Source organism: Rattus norvegicus, chromosome 19 (assembly GCF_021556685.1).
Source record: "Rattus norvegicus strain SHRSP/BbbUtx chromosome 19, alternate assembly SHRSP_T2T, whole genome shotgun sequence".
NCBI lineage: Eukaryota > Metazoa > Chordata > Mammalia > Rodentia > Muridae > Rattus > Rattus norvegicus.
The window spans coordinates 45,937,862-45,957,962 of record NC_141552.1 but is presented as its reverse complement, the minus strand read 5'-3'; the positions used below and the strand labels follow the sequence as shown (position 1 = coordinate 45,957,962).

The window sequence follows — 20,101 nt, the reverse complement described above, 5'->3', positions numbered from 1 at the left end:
GAAGTGCTTTCTACTGATTTTTTTTCTATCGACTTTGGCTCATATTTTTCTATTTGATTGTATCCAATGTTATTGCAGTCTGGTTATTCTGATTCTGGGTTTTGCTACATTTCTCTGAGAGATGATGAATTCTAGTCTACTAGTGAATTAAATCAATGGCAGATCACCTTGAACTTTGAGAGCTTTTTTTTTTTTTGTCTTTTGCTTTTGGGAAATCTATTTTGCCCTAATCGTGGGGTACAGTATTCCCTCATAGGTCATGAACCTTTGGAATCTCAAAGGAAAGTCAGAAATCTTGGCATCTTCTTAACTTTGTGGCATTCCAGCTCTGTTCCCCTGGGGACACCTCCAAGACACCTGCTCATCAATCCAGCCTTCCCCCACACTTGTCTTGTGTGCACTCTGGAGCCTCTCGCCCACCTCCCGTACCCCTCCTCTCCAGCTCTTTCACCTTCCATCCCCATCTTTTACAGCAGATCCAAAGCCTGGTTTGGTTTTGTCGTGTTTTGGTTTTGTTTTGTTTTTTGCTTTGTTTGTTTCTAAACATATTCTACTAAGAGTCACAAGACTGGGGGGCGGGGTGAGGCTGGCCAACCACAAAACCTTGCCCAGAGGGTTCTTTTTGGTAGTCATTTCCCTCCAATGTCTTCCTGCATTTGGTCACTCCTAGGCACCTTTAAATTCTCACCCCACCCTTTGTTGGCAAGTTCCTAAGTATCTGCAGAAAACTTATCTCCTGGAAGTTGGCATGTTGTTGCTTGGATGTAGAACTGTCCTCACAACTGATACATAACTCAGTGAGAAATTGAGCTTCTTTTTTCCTTAGCTGTTTGACTTCCATTTTAACCCAAAATTATTCCTATGCCTCTACATGCTGACTACTATACAGCTACTATTTTCCAAATAGGCATCTATGACTTCTATAGAAACCTGTAACAGTGGCCCCTACTTTCCCTCTCCTAACCTGTCCCATAACCTTAAGGTTAACCTTTCTGCAGCACGGCTCTGCACCTGACATTCTGTAAGCAGAAATCTGCAGTAACACGCCAGGACCTGCTGAATGAGTCCCTTAGCTGTCATTCTTGGCCTCTGCTCCCTAGTCAGGATTCTGATTGTCTACCTATGTTAATATTTCTATATTAAGTTATTTATCCCACATAGCCTAAGAAGTGACTTCTTCTGAGCTTGCTATCTTAACACAAGGAGAGCACAGGCTTTAAAAAGGAAAAGAACAGTATTTCAGATATCCATGTTCTCTCTCTCTCTCTCTCCCCCTTTCTCTCTCTCTCTCTCTCTCTCTCTCTCTCTCTCTCTCTCTCTCTGTGTGTGTGTGTGTGTGTGTGTGTGTGTGTGTGTGTATCTCTGTTCTTGTGGATGTAACAGGGACTAAGGGATAAGACACAAATCCCATTTGTATAAGTACACCTCAGATATTTAATGCAGGGACTAAAGAGACAACTCAGTGGTTAAGAGCACTGGCTGATTCTCCAAAGGGCCAAGGTTAGATTCCTAACTCCCACATGATGGTTCACAAACAATTGTAATTTCAGTTAGAGAGGAACCAGTACCCTTTCCGGACTCCTCAGGTCCCATGTATGCAGGCGGTGCACAGACAGACATGCAGGCAAAACTCATACACATTTTAAAAAATTGTAATTAGATTTTATAAATCTTTAATGTTTATACAACTAAAAAGTGTATAAAAGAATTGTCTGGAATCTATCAAAAGATGTCAACAATAGTCTCCTGAAATTCCCCTGTGCTCTGTGGCAGAGGAAACAGCCTGAGAAGGAAAACATTCTGCAGTTGTTAGAGGCTTTTGTATCTTTAAAGGATGTTGATCATACATTCATCCCAGCCTTTGAAAACCACTTATTCTAAAAGCAACGGAGAAAATCCCCCATGTGCATGTGATATAGAGACCATTTCTTGCTCGCTCTTATATACCGATGAGGCTTCCTTGCACTTATTATCAATCTATAGAAATGAAAAGAAATTGACACCCCAAGAGACCAGTCTTGTGGTCTTTGCACATAGGTGGCCCCCATAAATCTTTGGTAAATTAAAATTACATTTCATTATGTCTTTAAAGTTTAAAGTTGACTTAGTTCATTGTGAATTAGTTAGAGTGCAGCCTGCAGCTGGGCATTGGGTAGCATCCGATGGAAAAAGCACAGAATGCCAGCTACCAGTGGAGGTTCTTCCCAGGAAAGTGAGTGTGCTTTACTCAAAAACATTCCAAAGAGCACGTGCTGTTAGACCACCAGCAAACTGTATTGCCAACTGCTCCGGCCTTGAGGAAGACCAATACTACCAGGCTCTCTGAACTGTGTTTCCAATTCTGTTTCCCTACATTACCAGCTCCAGTTTGCGTTTCCTTTAGAAAACACAAAGTAACAACTGCCTAGCCTGCATGGTAGGCTTGTCCTAAGGCTTCCATAGATAGTAGAGAGTAGAGGTTTGCGGCTTTTGTTTTAAAAGAAGAAACCACTTTATTATATTAATCCTTTGTTACTGCACAAAGCCTAGACTTGGTATACTACCTATGTTCATTAAAAACCTCCAGTCTAAAAATAAAATAGCTCTTAGGTTATTATGATGGTAGGATTTAACTTCTCGTTTTGTAAGATTTTCCTATTCTATTACTATTATTTTATTGTTGTTATTAAGATTTATGGTTATTAAGATTTATTGTTATTAAGATTGTTAAGTTAAATTATTTTATGTGATGTACTATATTAAGAGATCTGTGTTATTTTTGCTGGACATTTATTATACTTATATATATACTTATATATTATGTATACATATGTTTTATATATACATTATATATTATAATTGGAAATTACCAATCAAGGGGACATAATAGTGGTGTTCTGAGGGAAGGACTGTACCCTCACCTGTTCACCATTACAGGGTTCAGTGAGAACATTTGCTAGCTACTCATGTTTAGGAGTCACCTTCAGACGCCCTCTCTGCAGTCTGTGCTTACCTACCATAAGATCCCACCCTGTCTCATAACTTACGAAAGCAGCCCGCACTGATTACCCATTCCTCATGCCATGCCTGGATGACTAACTGCCAACACCCTTTCTTGAAGAAATCTGACTTGCCATGCCAGATGCTAGAGTCACTCCTGACAAGCCACAAGCTTGTACCATCCTATTGTAATTAAAGGCAGTTCACTGTTCTAGTTGGTTAGCCGAGGATCTTCAACTCACCAAAACTCTTAGCATATCTTTCTTCAGAATTGCTCTAGGATCTGACCTTTCATCCCATCACACTGACCCTAGCAGTGCAGATCCCTAGCTTTTGTCCTTAATGCACTGAAGTCAGTTTTCTATCCAGCAGCTAGAGTGGTCTGACTTCAAGCTCTCAAGTCCAGCGCCTTCTCCTATTACCCAAAATAACATCCAAAGCCTTACCGTAGGCTCTAAGGCTCCTGTTAGCCCTGGGCCTTTATTTTCCTTTTACTGTCCCTTCCTCCCTCCCTCTTGTGCCCACATTCCTCCTGAAACCCACCCAGTACTGATACCCATTTTCTACAGTGTTTACTGTTTCCTGTGCCAGAGTGGCCCCACAGGTACACTGAAGGATCTTTATATTTTTATTTAAATTCACCTTTGCTGCAATGGCTTCCTGGTATGGTCTATCCACAGGGGAAACCTGCTCTTCCCACTTTCACCTCAGCACAACTGTTTCAGTGCCATCCCTTATATCTGACAGCCTTGTCTGTTGTTTCTTCTCCCCCTGGTCGAGTGAGAGGTAGCACAAGTAGAGAATTTTGTCAGCCTGGCTCCTTATAAGACTTCCATTGCTTCAAGAAGTCTCTGGGTACCTCCTGGATAGTTGGTAAAAAAAAATTAATTAATTAATTAATTAATTAATTAAATGAGTAGAGCTGGGCTGCAATTCCACATTCTGCCGGTAGGTGCCACTCTATAAGACTGTGCTGTGTCAGACATTTGATTGTGTTATTCCAGGTCGGCTGGGAGAATGGAAGACCAACATTGCCGTTGAAAGCCTTTGTGGTAAAATTATATGTCATTGGTGAGCCAGCTTTGCAACTTAAAGCTGCAATCTGGCCTTTGTTTGGATTGGTGCAGTCATAACAGTTGAAAAAACTGCCCGCCACGTGCAGCTATTAACAAAATCAAATAGTGGCTCCTCTCCCTTTTTAAGAATATGTTTGACATAGATACAGTGTTCTCGTAAGTAAGCTAGAGTCTAACTGGTTTTAGGTTGCCAACCCCTTACCCATTTCATCCATAAACCCTGTTTGCCTCTACTGTGTAAAAGAAATATCTAAGCAGGAGAGGGAAGGATCCTATTCTGATCATACTTGTCAGTGTTTTATTCTAGTCTGGTAATTTGTTGTTTTTTTAACAATATTTTTATTGTTATTAAATCAGGGCAACACAACTATCTGTGTGCTGGAAGAAATGACTGCATTATTGATAAGATTCGGCGAAAGAACTGTCCTGCCTGCAGGCTCCAGAAATGCCTTCAAGCTGGCATGAACTTAGGAGGTAAGTGTAGTGCACTTCGCTTGATATACACTGTAACATCAGCCTAGCCATGGACCACCAGAGAGGGCTAACCAGGGACAAAACTCCGAACGATCCACAAAAAACAAAACTCCGTTTTCACGGTTACATGTTTTCCCAGGGGAATACTTCCTGGCTGGAATTAAAACGGGATGGCTATAGTTGCTACATTTCAAGAATCGGATCTGTAGCCAAAACCCAAGCAAAAAGTAATTTTGCATAAAATTATGGCTGGTGCTTAGCGTCTCTGTCCTCAAATGATAGCATGTGACATAAAGGAATATGTTCCTAATCTCAGTGACATAAAGGAATATATTCTTAATCTCAAGAGTAACATACGAGGGGGAAATACAGTAAAATGATAGATGTTCACCCAAGGAGAACCAACTAAGAAAGTCCAGTGTTCGTGGATGGCAAGCACAGGCTTCTGGAAGGTACAGGGACACTCCCATTTCATATCAACAGCACGACTGTAAGAAAAGCATCAACTGGTGGTTTTAAGTCCTGCCCCCCCTTCAACAACAACAAAAAACGCCAACCAACCAAAACAAACAAACAAACAAACAAACAAACAAAACCAGCAGGAAGACTGAAAGGGACATAATATAGGGAACCAGCCTTACCAGATGGTAAAATATATCACACAAAAACCATCAGGCAAGAGGTCTGCAGCACCCTGTGTGGTCCTCAGATGGGATGACAGGAAGTACAGAAGCAGATAGTGTAATAGATCCACACACCATGGAATGAAGTTGGCATTTCCCATCAGTTGTGCAAGGATTGATTTTTTTTTATTTTTATTTATTTAAAGAAGTGTTTTGTCAAGTGTATAACCAACTAGAACAAGAATATTGAATCTAAACTACTATAGACACTAAAATAAATGCTCTAGGTAGAGATTTTTCCAAGTGTAGAATAAAACCAGAGGGTACACCGTGAAAAAGCTGAGGAGATCAGAAGCATTTACAAATCAGATACAGCTCTGGCGGCAGAGACCAAGATTCCAGAGGGAAGTAGAGGCAGCTGACACTGAAGGGCAAGGGTCAGCACTCCTCGCAGATAAAGAACCCTTCCCCCTGCTGACTTGGAGAAGGAGAGGATGGCAGACAGGTTCACCAGTGAAGCAGGCGCTGTGCAGTCATGACAGTCATGAAGAGGTCCTAAATCCGAGAATAAGAGAGCCTTAAGGGTTGGGGATTTAGCTCAGTGGTTAGAGCGCTTGCCTAGGAAGCGCAAGGCCCTGGGTTCGATCCCCAGCTCCGAAAAAAAAAGAACCAAAAAAAAAAAAAAAAAAGAGAGAGCCCTAAAATGTGACTCTTTTACAAATTAGCAAAATGAAATGTTTCTGCAACATTGATGAGAATGGAAACAAATCAACTCAGTGTGAATCTCATGCATTTCAGGCAGAGCAGAGCCTGGCCTGTAATGTTTTTACTTAGATGAAAGATTTTGTATAATAATGTTTATTTTTAAAATTGAAAGTAAAGAAAACAATTTCGAAGATATAAAAATTAGACATAACAGAAAATGATGGGTGAATAAATATGTTACATGTGCATCCATTTTGGATGGATTAAATTGCAGAACACTCTTGTAATATTAATGAAAGTTCGTGTGTGCTAATACAGGCTTATCTCCAGTGTTGTTCATCAAAAACAAATTGAGGTTGCAAAACGGTGTCCTTCCATATTATGGATCCTACGCCTAGTCTAGAACAACAGCAGGCTGCGCTGGAAGGAGGCCTAATGGCTACCACAGGTCCTGCACACCTCTGTGTTCAGAACCCTGTATTGTGTGTGCATTCCATATACAAAAGAGACAAAATATTAGAAAAATGTAATGGAGTATGACTTCACCCTCCCTTTGCCTTGGCGAATGAATCTACTGGCTGGCTAGTTGGGAGTAAACATAGCTACCTGTGGAACAGAGAAACTCTTTGTAGTCAAGAGGGTGACGTTGGCCAGGGAGGATGGTGAAGAGAATGTCCTGGAGCCTTACGAAGAGCTCAGAAAGACCCGTCCCTGAGGGATGGACAGAAGCCTCTGCTCTGCCCCTCCTGGTCTCATAACTGCAGGCAAGTCACCCTAGTTCATGCCTAGTGTCCTTAGCTTCTGTGGGTGTTGACCAGCATCACAGCACTGGGTCGCAGCAAGGGCGAAATGAGAAAGTTTACAGAGAAGAGGAAGTCACTCCCTGTGTATTCTGGGTGCTGGTTGTGTTGGCCAGCTTTCCAATACTGTAACAAATTACTGAGACAATGAGTTTATAAAGATGAAAGGTTTGTGTGGGCTCACAGCTGTACAGCTTTCAGGGTATGATTATACTCTTGAGGAAAGGCGGGGCAGTAAGTCATGACAGTGGCATGAGGTAAAACCATGAAAGAGTAAGGAGATCAAGTCCCAGATTCAGAGGACTGCAACCCACCTCTTTTTTTTGGGGGGGGGGATTTTTTTTTTACATTTCAAATGTTATCCCATTTCCCCCATCCAACCACCCACCCCTTCCTGCTTCCCTACCCTGACATCCCTCTACACTGGGGGGTCCAGCCTTGGCAGGACTAAGGGCTTCTCCTCCCTCTGGTGCCCAACAAGGCCATCCTCTGCCACATATGCAGCCGGAGCCATAGGTCGGTCCTTGTGTACCCTTTGGATGGTTGCACCCCACCTCGTAAAGATCCCATCGGATTCCCAGTACACCATTGCTGAGACCAACCTTCCAGCTCAGAGCTTCTCATTCGGGGGCACTGAGACCCAGTGGCTTAGCAGTAGGAACCCCTAAGGAACATGGTTGAAATGTCAAGTATTACTTTTAAGTTCCACCAAAGGATGATTTGTTTGTATGTGTTGTTAACATACATGATATTATTTTTTCTGTTTATTGTTAATTCCTTTATCCCCAGCAACATAGTTGGATCACATAGGCCCAGGTTGACTGAATGACTGACTGATTGCTGTTTCAAAGACTTCTGTGTCCTACTCATTGTAGAGCTGAACAGAACACCCCACCACATGCCCCATAAATGGAATCATTTAGTCATACGGGAAGAATCATATGGATGTCTTTATAGGGAAAGTAAAATAGAGAGGAGATGGATGGGCCAGAAGGCCAGGTAGATGCCTGAGACAGCTTGCCTCCATACTGGTCACAATGTTGGACTTTCAATCTCTTCTAAGCTGGGAGCTTGTTCTTTTTTGGTAGATGAATCGTCAGGGAAACAACAGAAGACAGGTATGTTTCCTTTGGTGGGTCTTTGCTCCCAGTGGATAGGGAAGTTTCAGAGAAAGCCTCTCTCTGCATTCAATGGTAAAAGGAAAACAAAACAGGGTTGGGAGATGGTCCAAGACACCTTGGTGTTCAGTCCAACGGCCTCGGCATATCCAGATGCCACACTTGGGGCTTCATTTTCTGAGCGGTAACAGCCTTCTACAAAGCCTGCTCTCTGTGCCCTCTCAGCTAAACCTCATGACATGACTACTGAGGAGTACATTTAGCAGGGCAGCACTGACAGACAGAAGAGCTGGCACATACATACCCCAAGAGCTGGTCCAAGTTGCACAAACCACTCAGATCTCGGTTCCCAAAGCCAAGCTTTTGCCTGGAGTCACTCTGCCATAAAGAGTGGGTGCTGAGGAAGAGATCGACTCAGGTTATCCAAGAAGAGCCCTGTGGCTCCAGACTTCCTACCTGTGCCTGTGATCATCTGTAAGTGAAGTGTAGCAGAGGACACAATGCAGAACCCAGAACCCACAATCCATTGATGGCTTCTATACACATAGAATGATGAACTTACTTTGACTTTTGCTGCCACTGTCAGCAGAGTCAGGGACAGAAAGCATGGGAAGTGGTGTTTAGGAAAGTCATTTTTCTCCAGTTCAGTTTAGGGTTCACAGACTGATAGTCAGCTATGATTGTTCAATTGCAACAGCTTCCTTTCCCTCCTCCCCCCTTCTCTTCATCATGGTTTTGTTGTTCGTTGTTGTTGTTCTTCTTCTTCCTCCTCCCTCTCCTCCCCCTCCTCCTCCCCCTCCCCCTCCTTCCCCTCCCCCTCCCCCTCCCCCTCCTCCCCCTCCCCCTCCCTCCCCTCCCCCCTCCTCCCCCTCCCCCTCCCTCCCCTCCCCCTCCTCCCCCTCCTCCTCCCCCTCCTCCTCCCCCTCCCCCTCCTCCCCCCTTCTCTTCATCATGGTTTTGTTGTTTGTTGTTGTTCTTCTTCTTGTTCTTCCTCCTCCCCCTCCTCCCCTCCTCCTCCTCCCCCTCCTCCCCCTCCTCCCCCTCCCCCTCCTCCCCCTCCTCCCCTTCCCCCTCCTCCCCCTCCTCCCCCTCCCCCTCCTCCCCCTCCTCCCCCTCCTCCCCCTCCTTCCCCTCCCCCTCCTCCTCCTCCTCCTCCTTTTTCCTCATAATTTCTCCTCAAGTCTTGCTTTTAGTTTCATTCAGAGACAGAAAACAAGTGATTTCCTTGTGTTACAAGAAGATAGCGGGGTGTTTAGCCTTTAATGTGGAGCAAGTTCTGTAATTTAAAATGTGGAGTAAATTCAGTCCTTTTCAGATACGTGCCAATTTCACCAGCTCTGGGCCTGTTTAACGCCAGCTTCAGGCTAAGGTAATTGCTCAGGCACCATACACTACTTGGAAAACATTTTACTAATGATGGTGACTCTGGGAGAAAGGTCCAAGTTACTTGGGAGTCAGTTTTTCCAGGTTCTTCTGACAATATTTCCAAAGTCACCTCTGCCTTGGAAGGAAGGAGGGAGGGAGGGAAGAAGGAAGGAATAGCACACAAAATTAGGCTTATACTATAGTATTATTTGCCCAACAGAATTATGAGTATGGCTGTCCAGGACACTGCTTTCTGTAAAAACATGACTAACATGGAAAAACTACTAAGAGTCATCAAAATTATTTAGGCTTTTTATTCTGGGATTATTATTCTGGGATTAGAGCTGCTATGAAGAGACCAGGAAGGAAATGTATAAAGTAGGCTAATGGCCACACTACTGTTCCTTCTCTCCCTGTTGCTAGTGATGTGAACACTTTCAAGAAAGTAAGGCATTCACAATTTTTAGCCAATACTGGATGCCTAAGACCATCACCATTCCCGAGGAATCCCATAAGACTGAAATGGGAGACAAAAGAATGGGATATGGCTGATGGGGGAATGGAGTACACAGACACTGGACAACAGACAGAAGGGAGAGGCTATCTAAGAAATCTGGCTCTATCTGCCAGCAACTTTTCATAACTAGTTGATGCCAGCAAACTCAAGCATTGTAGACCTGGGGAGAGAAACTGTAGGCTCCATGCCGGTGAGAGCGGGGCTGCATGTCTGAAATCCTGTAAGAAAGGCATGTTGGTGCCTGTCTATGTATCCGGAGGTGGGCTGTCCAGTCACTGCAGAACCTAAGAGGACTCTCCTTGGTGTCTTGTGATGAAATAGCTCCTTGGGTTTCTTTTTTCTTCCCACTTAATGGAAGCAATTTCAGTGGGACTTCCGGACTGTAGAATTGAGAGGGAAATAACACCTGTTTCCAAATAACTTAAAAGTAACTTTAGGGACTATTTAGCTCTGTACACTGCCATGACGATGTATGTGTTCTCTTAGCACTTGGTATTCGTACCCCTCAGACATTGTGAAAGAAACATCAGAGTGTTTTCAGGACTGGTGCCACAGAGAATGAGCAGGGTTTTCTCTATCCTTTCGATTTTCTCACTCTTTTCCTTTCAAACACTTTTGATTATAATTTGTAACTAATACATACATTAGATGCTCATCCACTTCCCTCAGATCTTCGGTTAGGCGCTGTCTTGTTTGATAGGTGGACACATCTGATAACCGAAGCAATGTAGACCTGGAATGAGAATGCTTATGCCTGCCCAGAAGTGCACACGTGTGTACACTTGTCCCCTTGCCCTAGTGAGCTGCTCAGAGCAGACTAGTTTCCTTGGGGGTCTTTGAAAATGTGAAACTCCTGCACCCTCAGTTTACACTTCGCTTTTTTTTTTTGGTTTTTTTTTTGGGGGGGTTTGTCAGCAGTCTGCCCTCATGTTTGTCTTCCCACTTTTCTGTCCCAGGCCAAGAGCTTAATGTTTTTAACCATTTGTATAAAAAATAACAGACAATAACAACTCTTGCTTCTTAGCCTGGGTCTTAAGAGCCCTACAGTTACAGCTAACCCCCTGCCATGAAGCACCCTCACAGACACAGTTCTCTTCTGCCAAGTCCTGGCTTGCTTCCATTTTTTTTTAATACATGCACTGCTGTTTCAGGAACATGTACTATTGAAGGATATTCGATCACACCAACCCCTAAGACTGTGTTATTTACTGGAAAAACCCGTTTCTCGTTGTGGTGTGTCTCAGCCTTAGTACATACCTTTAATCCAAGAGCTTTCTGCCTATTGAAAATGGGATTAAATAAGGTCAACACTACGTCAAGAGGCAGGGCAAGCCTCCAGTTGACAGAGAATGAACTTAAGGAAAAAACCATAGCGAGTGAGAGCTAGTCAGGAAAAAGGGCAGAGAGATGCACAGGAAGCAGAAGGGAGGGGCGTTTCAGTTTGAAGAGTTTTTGAGATGAAGTAGGGCTGACCTTTGTCTTTTGGGATGTCAGCTGAGGAGGAAGGTCAGCTGGGTGTTTTCTCTGCCTCTCTGAGCTAGCAGGCTTTGACCCCAGCATCTGGCCCAAGTCTTTACTGGGAAAACCAAATGTTTGAGATTTTGTTAAAAACAAAAATGCACGTGTTTTCTGGCTTGGCCAGAACAATGGCAGGGCCCTTTGTGTTGTTCACAGCACCATGCTTTGACAGCTCCCTCAGAAAGAGCAGTTCTGCTATGAGAACATAGGTAATTGCACTCAGTCTGTGAAGCCTTGCACCTCACTAAACACATAGCAGGCTTCGCTTTCTTGGAATCTCACTTTGTTCCCACCCACCTGTTTCTTTCCTCCTACCCTGTTGCTTGCCCTGACTTGTGATGTTCATTGTACCTTCATAGTTCATGCCTTCTCTCTGCCCCTCGCCTGAGGCCTGTGTTCAAAGTGGTCAAGAGAAGTTTCCGAGCAGTGAAGGCCACTACCCAGAACAGGGCTTTCATGGGTCCCTGGTCGCCTGGTGTACTGACAGACAGAAACGACTACTGTGGTTTTCCTGGTGTTCCTTACACAAGCTTCCATGGCTTCTTACAGGGCTCTTCAGGAGAAAGCAGGGCCACATAGGATCCAAGATTCTGAAGGGAACTATGAGGTAGCATCAGGGTGTGGTAGACATGTTTCAGTTTAGGTTCATAACAATAGCAATCAACTCAATACGAACACCATTATAAAAAATGTCCAATACTGTCATTTTTAATTTGCTTATCTTTAATTTATCCATACATTTAAAGGCAAAAAGTATCCATTTGTAATAAGTAGTTGACAAAATTAATAGTCTTTCTGCTTTATGGAACAAAATTAATAATGGCCTCACTTTGGAGTTAAAAGTGTTCAATATAGTTAATTTGAAAAAACCAGGAAGCACTACTGTAGAGATAGCTCAGCAGTTAATAGCATAAAAAAATATTCATTAGTGAAAATATAAAATCCAGTCTGATGTGATCTCCACAGGTTCTGTTTTGATGGCTTCTCTAACAGTAGAGTGGGGGAGGTGGGGTGGGGGCATCCCTGAGCTGTATTGTCTTTAGGTCTAGTTAATTTTAGCATTTAAAAAGTTTTCAATTTGTAACTTTTTATGATAAACCTTAAAATAAGGTTTCATAATAAAGTGTTTTTGTTTGTTTGCTTGCTTGTTTGCCTATAGAGACTTTACTAGATAGTTTTATGTTAATGTGACACAATATAAAGGCATGTGAAAGGATGGAACTTCAGTTAAAGAAACCTCCATAGATCATAGGCTGCAGGCAAGCCTGTAGAGCATTTCCTCAATTAGTGATTGATGGGGAGGGCCCAGTCCATTGTGGGTAGGGCCATCCCTGGACTGGTGGTCCTGAGTTCTAGGTTCTAAATGAAAGCAGGCTTAACAACCCAGGAGCAAGCCAGTAAGCAGCACCCTCCATGGCCTCTGCATCAGTTCCTGCCTCCAGGTTCCTGCCCTGCTTGAGTTCCTGTCCTGAATTCTTCAGTGATGGACTGTATGGACTTTGACATGAAGTATAAGTCAAATAAGCCCTTTCCTTTCCAACTTGCTTTAGGTCATGGTGTCTTATCACAGCAATAGATAGCCTAACTAAACCAGATACATTATAAAAAACATCAAGGGAATTCAGAAGAAACATCAAGATATACTTTTAAAATGTATATTCTACTAAATTGAAAAGTCTGAGAGATATGGATGAATTTCTAAATTTATAGAACCTGACAAAGTTTGTCTGACATGAGGAAAGCAGCTTAAGCAGATTGATAACAAGCAATGAGACTGAAGCAGCAAATTAAAACCTAATAAAATAAAATAAAACTCTCCCAAGTGCATGTGCTCAGGCCAAAAGGGATCACTGCTCAGTCCTACCTAACCTTTAAAGAGATAACAGCAATACTTCTCCAACAGTCCCAGAAGCTGGGAAGAGAAGGAGTGTTACCAACTCTCTCCATACAGTCAGTACTGCCCGATTCCCAAACACACGCATGCATGCACACACGCACACACACATGCACACATAGGCTCACACACACTAAAGAAAATATACTCAGTCTGACTGATGAATATAGACATAAAAGTTATAAAAAGTATGTGGAGCATGAGTTTAAGAGCCCAACAAAAATATCATCCACCACGATCAAGTTGGGTCCATTACAGAGATGCAGGGATAGTTCAACATTCAAAATGAATAATTATGTTGCATGAATAGACTCAAGGATAGAAATCACATAGTCATCTCAATAGCAAAAGAGGCTTTTAACAGACCTCAACATCTTTACATGTACCAGCTCTGAAGAAACTAGGAAAATGTCACACAGCAATGAGATGAACCCACAGCTAACCTTGTGCTAAATGGGGGGAACTCGAGTCACTTCCACTGAAATCTAACAAGACAAGGGGGTTCACTGTCTTGACTCTTTGACAATGTAGTGCTTGAGCTTAACTGGAGAAATAAGAGAGTGAAATAGAATGGCACAAATGTGAAAGGTAGAAGTCAAAGTATCCTTATTTGCAGTTGGTGTGATGCAGGATTCCAGGCCTTAGAGGTTTTATCTCAGCACCCCTAGAACACTTTACATAGGATAGCAGGATGTAGACTGAACTTAAGAAAATCAGTGACTGTGTGGACCAATACAAAATATGTTAAGAAAGGAATCAGGAGAGTTCTCTGCACCCAAATCCCGTGGGCGGGAGAGCTAAACCTTCAGAGAGGCAGACAAGCCTGGGAAACCAGAAGAGACTGCACTCTGTGCACATCCAGACGCCAGAGGAAAACACCAAACGTCATCTGGAACCCTGGTGCACAGAGGCTCCCGGAAAGAGTGGCGCAGATCTTCCCGGTTGCTGCTGCCACGGAGAGGACTTAGGCAGTACCCCACGAGCAAACTTGAGCCTTGGAACCACAGGTAGGACCAACTTTTCCCCTGCAAGAAACCTGCCTGGTGAACTCAAGACACAGGCCCACAGGAACAGCTGAAGACCTGTAGAGAGGAAAAACTACACGCCTGAAAGCAGAACATTCTGTCCCCATAACTGGCTGAAAGAAAATAGGAAAACAGGTCTACAGCACTCCTGACACACAGCCTTATAGGACAGTCTAGCCACTGTCAGAAATAGCAGAACAAAGTAACACTAGAGATAATCCGATGGCGAGAGGCAAGCGCAGGAACCCAAGCAACAGAAACCAAGACTACATGGCATCATCGGAGCCCAATTCTCCCACCAAAGCAAACACGGAATATCCAAACACACCAGAAAAGCAAGATCTAGTTTCAAAATCATATTTGATCATGATGCTGGAGGACTTCAAGAAAGACATAAAGAACTCCCTTAGAGAACAAGTAGAAGCCTACAGAGAGGAATCGCAAAAATCCCTGAAAGAATTCCAGGAAAACACAATCAAACAGTTGAAGGAATTAAAAATGGAAATAGAAGCAATCAAGAAAGAACACATGGAAACAACCCTGGACATAGAAAATCAAAAGAAAAGACAAGGAGCTGTAAATACAAGCTTCACCAACAGAATACAAGAGATGGAAGAGAGAATCTCAGGAGCAGAAGATTCCCTAGAAATCATTGACTCAACTGTCAAAGATAATGTAAAGCGGAAAAAGCTACTGGTCCAAAACATACAGGAAATCCAGGACTCAATGAGAAGATCAAACCTAAGGAAAATAGGTATAGAAGAGAGTGAAGACTCCCAGCTCAAAGGACCAGTAAATATCTTCAACAAAATCATAGAAGAAAACTTCCCTAACCTAAAAAAAGAGATACCCATAGGCATACAAGAAGCCTACAGAACTCCAAATAGATTGGACCAGAAAAGAAACACCTCCCGTCACATAATTGTCAAAACACCAAAGGCACAAAATAAAGAAAGAATATTAAAAGCAGTAAGGGAAAAAGGTCAAGTAACATATAAAGGCAGACCTATCAGAATCACACCAGACTTTTCGCCAGAAACTATGAAGGCCAGAAGATCCTGGACAGATGTCATACAGACCCTAAGAGAACACAAATGCCAGCCCAGGTTACTGTATCCTGCAAAACTCTCAATTAACATAGATGGAGAAACCAAGATATTCCATGACAAAACCAAATTTACACAATATCTTTCTACAAATCCAGCACTACAAAGGATAATAAATGGTAAAGCCCAACATAAGGAGGCAAGCTATACCCTAGAAGAAGCAAGAAACTAATCATCTTGGCAACAAAACAAAGAGAAGAAAAGCACACAAACATAACCTCACATCCAAATATGAATATAACAGGAAGCAATAATCACTATTCCTTAATATCTCTCAACATCAATGGCCTCAACTCCCCAATAAAAAGACATAGATTAACAAACTGGATACGCAATGAGGACCCTGCATTCTGCTGCCTACAGGAAACACACCTCAGAGACAAAGACAGACACTACCTCAGAGTGAAAGGCTGGAAAACAACTTTCCAAGCAAATGGTCAGAAGAAGCAAGCTGGAGTAGCCATTCTAATATCAAATAAAATCAATTTTCAATGAAAAGTCATCAAAAAAGATAAGGAAGGACACTTCATATTCATCAAAGGAAAAATCCACCAAGATGAACTCTCAATCCTCATCTTCGGTTGGTTTATATACAAGTGTGCAATTTCTAGGCTTGAAAGTAAAATGATGCTATCTGGTGCTGGATAGAGGAGCCTTATTTTTTATTATGGCAGCTTGCTATTTTTGTAACATGGTGATTTGGTTGAACACAATAAAGTACAGTAGTAACTGATCTCCCCTTTTTCCTGGATGAGTGAGGAGATGATTAAATGTTGATGTCAGCATCCTTGAGCATATTCAGATGAGCTTCTGCTTCTGTTGAAAAGGATGCTGTGTTTGATTGTGGTCCGAAGCTTCGAAGCACTACTTGCCATCTCCTTCCTTGGAGGTCTCACTGTTTAAACATAACAGATTTGATAGCTTGTTGGTAAGGTGAGGTCCAGCTTGTCTCCACTAGGTCATCTTCATGTGAATCCGGTGGTTATACGGTTTTGTTCTAGGGATATTTCATTTTTTTAATAACGGTTTTAGCTGACATTCATGGAGAGAATGAATCCTTAGAACTGTGCCACTAGTGAAAGGAAATCCTGTCTAGAGCATGTTTCTTTACAAAGCTGTGTCACACCATCCTTTGGGCCCTCTGCTGGAAAAGTAGAATCAAGTCTCAAATAATGCCTTTTAAATTGTATCCTCTAGTATTATAGATGTAGGACAGTACTGTATCATACCTCCGTGGATGTAAAATAGCTTGTACCTGCTTTATGATACGTAGTAGTGACCGTGCTTTATCAGAGCTGTTTTTAATGATGTTGCTCAGAATGTTTTCTTTCCAGATGATGATTGAGAAGCTAATTTAAAAAAAAAATGGTGCCAGGTACCACAAGAGTAACAGAACTGTGCTGTTTTCTCGGGTTTTGTTTTTTTACTTTTTTTTTTTTTAATGGAGTGTGCTGGATGTCTCTACAGTTTTGTTCAGATGACTACAGAACCTGGAAAAGCTGTTGCTGCTGTTGATGCATAACACACTGCTATTATTGGTCTTTTTATATAAATATAAATATATATATATACAGATATATAATTTGAATTTTTTGAAACTTTAGCTGTGCTGTCAACTTTGGAAAAAAGTATCCCCGTTTACTGTGTTGAGTTGGCACTGTACAGAAATTAACAGCCATATTGGTCTAGAAATGTTGACCTTAAGTTTTTTCCATTTGTACAGGGGTAACACACTGTATTAAATATGTAAGGTCTTATCTACGTGGGTTTGATTACAAAAACTAATAAAGTATTCTCTAAATTAAAAAAAAAAGAACATTGAAAAAAAAAGTTCAAGTACTATATTTTAAAACTTGGCAAGCCAGAATACAGCAAATACAGAGGCGAATACCAGCAGCAAACCACTGAACTGAGAATAGGACCCCCGTTGAAGGAATCAGAGAAAGAACTGGAAGAGCTTGAAGGGGCTTGAGACCCCATATGAACAACAATGCCAAGCAACCAGAGCTTCCAGGGACTAAGCCACTACCTAAAGACTATACATGGACTGACCCTGGACTCTGACCTCATAGGAAGCAATGAATATCCTAGTAAGAGCACCAGTGGAAGGGGAAGCCCTGGGTCCTGGTAAGACTGAACCCCCAGTGAACTAGATTGTTGGGGGGAGGGCGGCAATGGGGGGAGGATGGGGAGGGGAACACCCATAAAGTAGGGGAGGGGGAGGGATTAGGGGGATGTTTGCCCGGAAACTGGGAAAGGGAATAACACTCGAAATGTAAATAAGAAATACTCAAGTTAATAAAAAAAAATAAAAAAAACTTGGCAAGAAATCAAAAAAAAAAAAAAAGAAAGGAATCAGGAAAATAATTGTATTCACAGTTGCCTTGAGAATTAAATGCCTTGGAATAAACCTAACCAAAGAAATGAAAGGCACCTGCAATGGAAACTTTAATTCACTGGAGGAAGAAATTGAAAAGGACATTGGCAGTGGATTGAAATTATTACCATTGGGATATACTACTAAAAGCAATCTGCAGATCCAGCGCCATCTTCTTTGAACTTCTAAAACCTTTCTTCACTGAGACAGAAACAATACACAATGGCCTCAACATTCATGGGGAAGCAAAAATATTCCAGGGCAACCAAAGCAATCCTGAGCAAGAACAACCATGGTAGGGGTCTTACTGTGCCTACAAGCTACCTATCCTACAGAGCCACTGTCACCAAAATGTCATGATACCAACACAAGGACAGACACCCAAGCAAAGGATACTATAGAGGACCCAGATGTCAACCTACTCAGTCACCTGAGTTTTGGCAAAGACACCAAACATAGACATAGGAAAAAAGACAGACAGCCTCTTCTACAAATATCAAAAAAAATGGATAGCACCATGTAGGACACTGCAACTAGACCAGGATCACTCACCCTGTCACATATCACAGCCGAATGTACCAAAGGCTTTAATGTAAGACCTAAGTTAAAGAACACAGTGGGACAACAGGATACAAGCATAGACAAGAACTTTCTGAACAAGGCTCTGGCTGCCCAGTAAATGATGCCAGCCAGGACAAATGGGATCCCATTAAGGTAAAGAGCTTCTGAGCATCAAAGAAGACAGGCACGTAAAGACACAGTCCATAGAATGGACAAAAAAAAAAAAAAACAAAAAACCCTTTTCTAACTGGGTACATGGCAGAAGATTAATATATGGAATGGCAAACCAAAATGCAATTAGTAAGTGAGCTAGTGAAATTAACAGACATTTCTCAGAACGTGAAGCACACATGGTCAGTTAACATGAGAATGAGGAGTACCGTTGGCCTTCTGAGAAATGGTGTGAGATTTCTCTCAGCCTCATGGGAATGGCAGTCATTAAGAAAACAAGTAGTACATGGTGTCCCAGACAAAAGGGAGTCCTTCTACAATCCACGGCTGGTGGAAATGTGGAGGAACTCAACCACTCTGGAAAGCCACAGGGAGGTCCCTGGAAAACCTAAAGGGGGCCTACCATAGAGTCCAGCTACAATCAGTCCTGGATATTCAGCTAAAAGATTCTAAGTCGGCACGCCAGAGGAACCTGCACGTCCATGTGTAAAATAGCTGCACTTTTCACCGTAGTTGGATTGCCCATCAGTGGAGGAGGGGATAAGGAACAGTACGTTAGTTTAGATACAGTGGACCTTCCTACAGTTGTGTCATTTGCAAGACAGTGTGTCCAGCTGCACATAGGCATATCAAGTACATTTAGTCAGTCTATAAAGACATTACCACACGCTTTCTACCGTCTGTGGAACCTGGATTTTATGTGGACTGATGAAATTGTGTGTGCATGTGTCATGAAAATAGTGGCAGACTGCAGGAGAACAAAGGAAACTAATATGGGGGTGATGACAAGAGAGAGGGTGTCTGAGTGTGTAGGGACATCCCCAAACATTATATACATGCCTGAAAATGTCCTCATCAATGCATTAGCTCATCACAATTAAGATATTGCTAAAAGGCAAAATGTAAGCTTCTCTGTCACAAATAAAACAACCAACAGACTGAATGGACAACTTGCATAGAGCAGAAGAAGAAATTTTGCCAACTGTTCGTCTGACAGAGGGTTACTATCCACAATGTAAAAGGAACTCAAGCATTTTAACAGCAACAGAAAACAAGGGATCTGATTTTTGTAATCTTTTTAGAATAGATACCTCAAAAGAAGTTATGCAAAGAAAATATATGGAAAAACACTCAGAATCATTAGCCACAATGGGAATGCAGATCAGAACTAGCATGCTGTAACTAGTGCAGCTGAAACTCATTAATCTTTTCTCTACTAGACCTGGTGGTGACAGCAGGTGTTCCTCGCTGTTCATCCCAATGTTCTAGATTCCCACATGAAAGACACACAGGCATGCACACACACATAGGCACACACACACACACACACACATACACACACACACACAGGCACACACGCACGCACACACAGCATTATATTTTAATATGCCTTAAACAAGCTCAATGATGAGGCCACTTTCAAACCTCCATGCAACTAACACACTCTCCCTTCCAATACTCCTGAGTTATTACTAAAAATCTATGTCCCATCTTTGCTGCTCTGACCAAATTGGGGGAGGGGGGTGAAGCTGCTCTTCTCCAGTTCTTACAGGATCAGAATGGGAGTCAGGGGATAGGGGGCTGCGGCTGCTCTTCCTCAGTTCTTACAGGATCAGTTTGCTCTCTCTTCTGCACTTCTCAGGTCTGGACCTTACTCTGTTCCTGGCACGGAGCTTATACCCCCTCCTTCCTCTCTCAGCCCCCTGGCCCTCAAATCCTAAAGTCCTGCCTCTGTCTTCTTCTCCAGCTATTGATCGCCCAGCAACTTTATTTACCAATCAAAACCAACTAG

At 42.5% G+C, this 20,101-nt stretch overlaps 1 protein-coding gene across 6 annotated transcripts in view; it reads left to right on the top strand.

The window, feature by feature from the left end:
- Nr3c2 (nuclear receptor subfamily 3, group C, member 2) overlaps positions 1 to 20,101 on the top strand; it is a 344,228-nt gene that overhangs the window by 241,643 nt on the left and 82,484 nt on the right. For all 6 annotated transcript variants that reach the window (NM_013131.3, NM_001395077.2, NM_001429945.1 and 3 more), the window contains 1 exon segment: positions 4,413 to 4,529. In NM_013131.3, coding sequence (NP_037263.2) covers positions 4,413 to 4,529 — 117 coding nt within the window.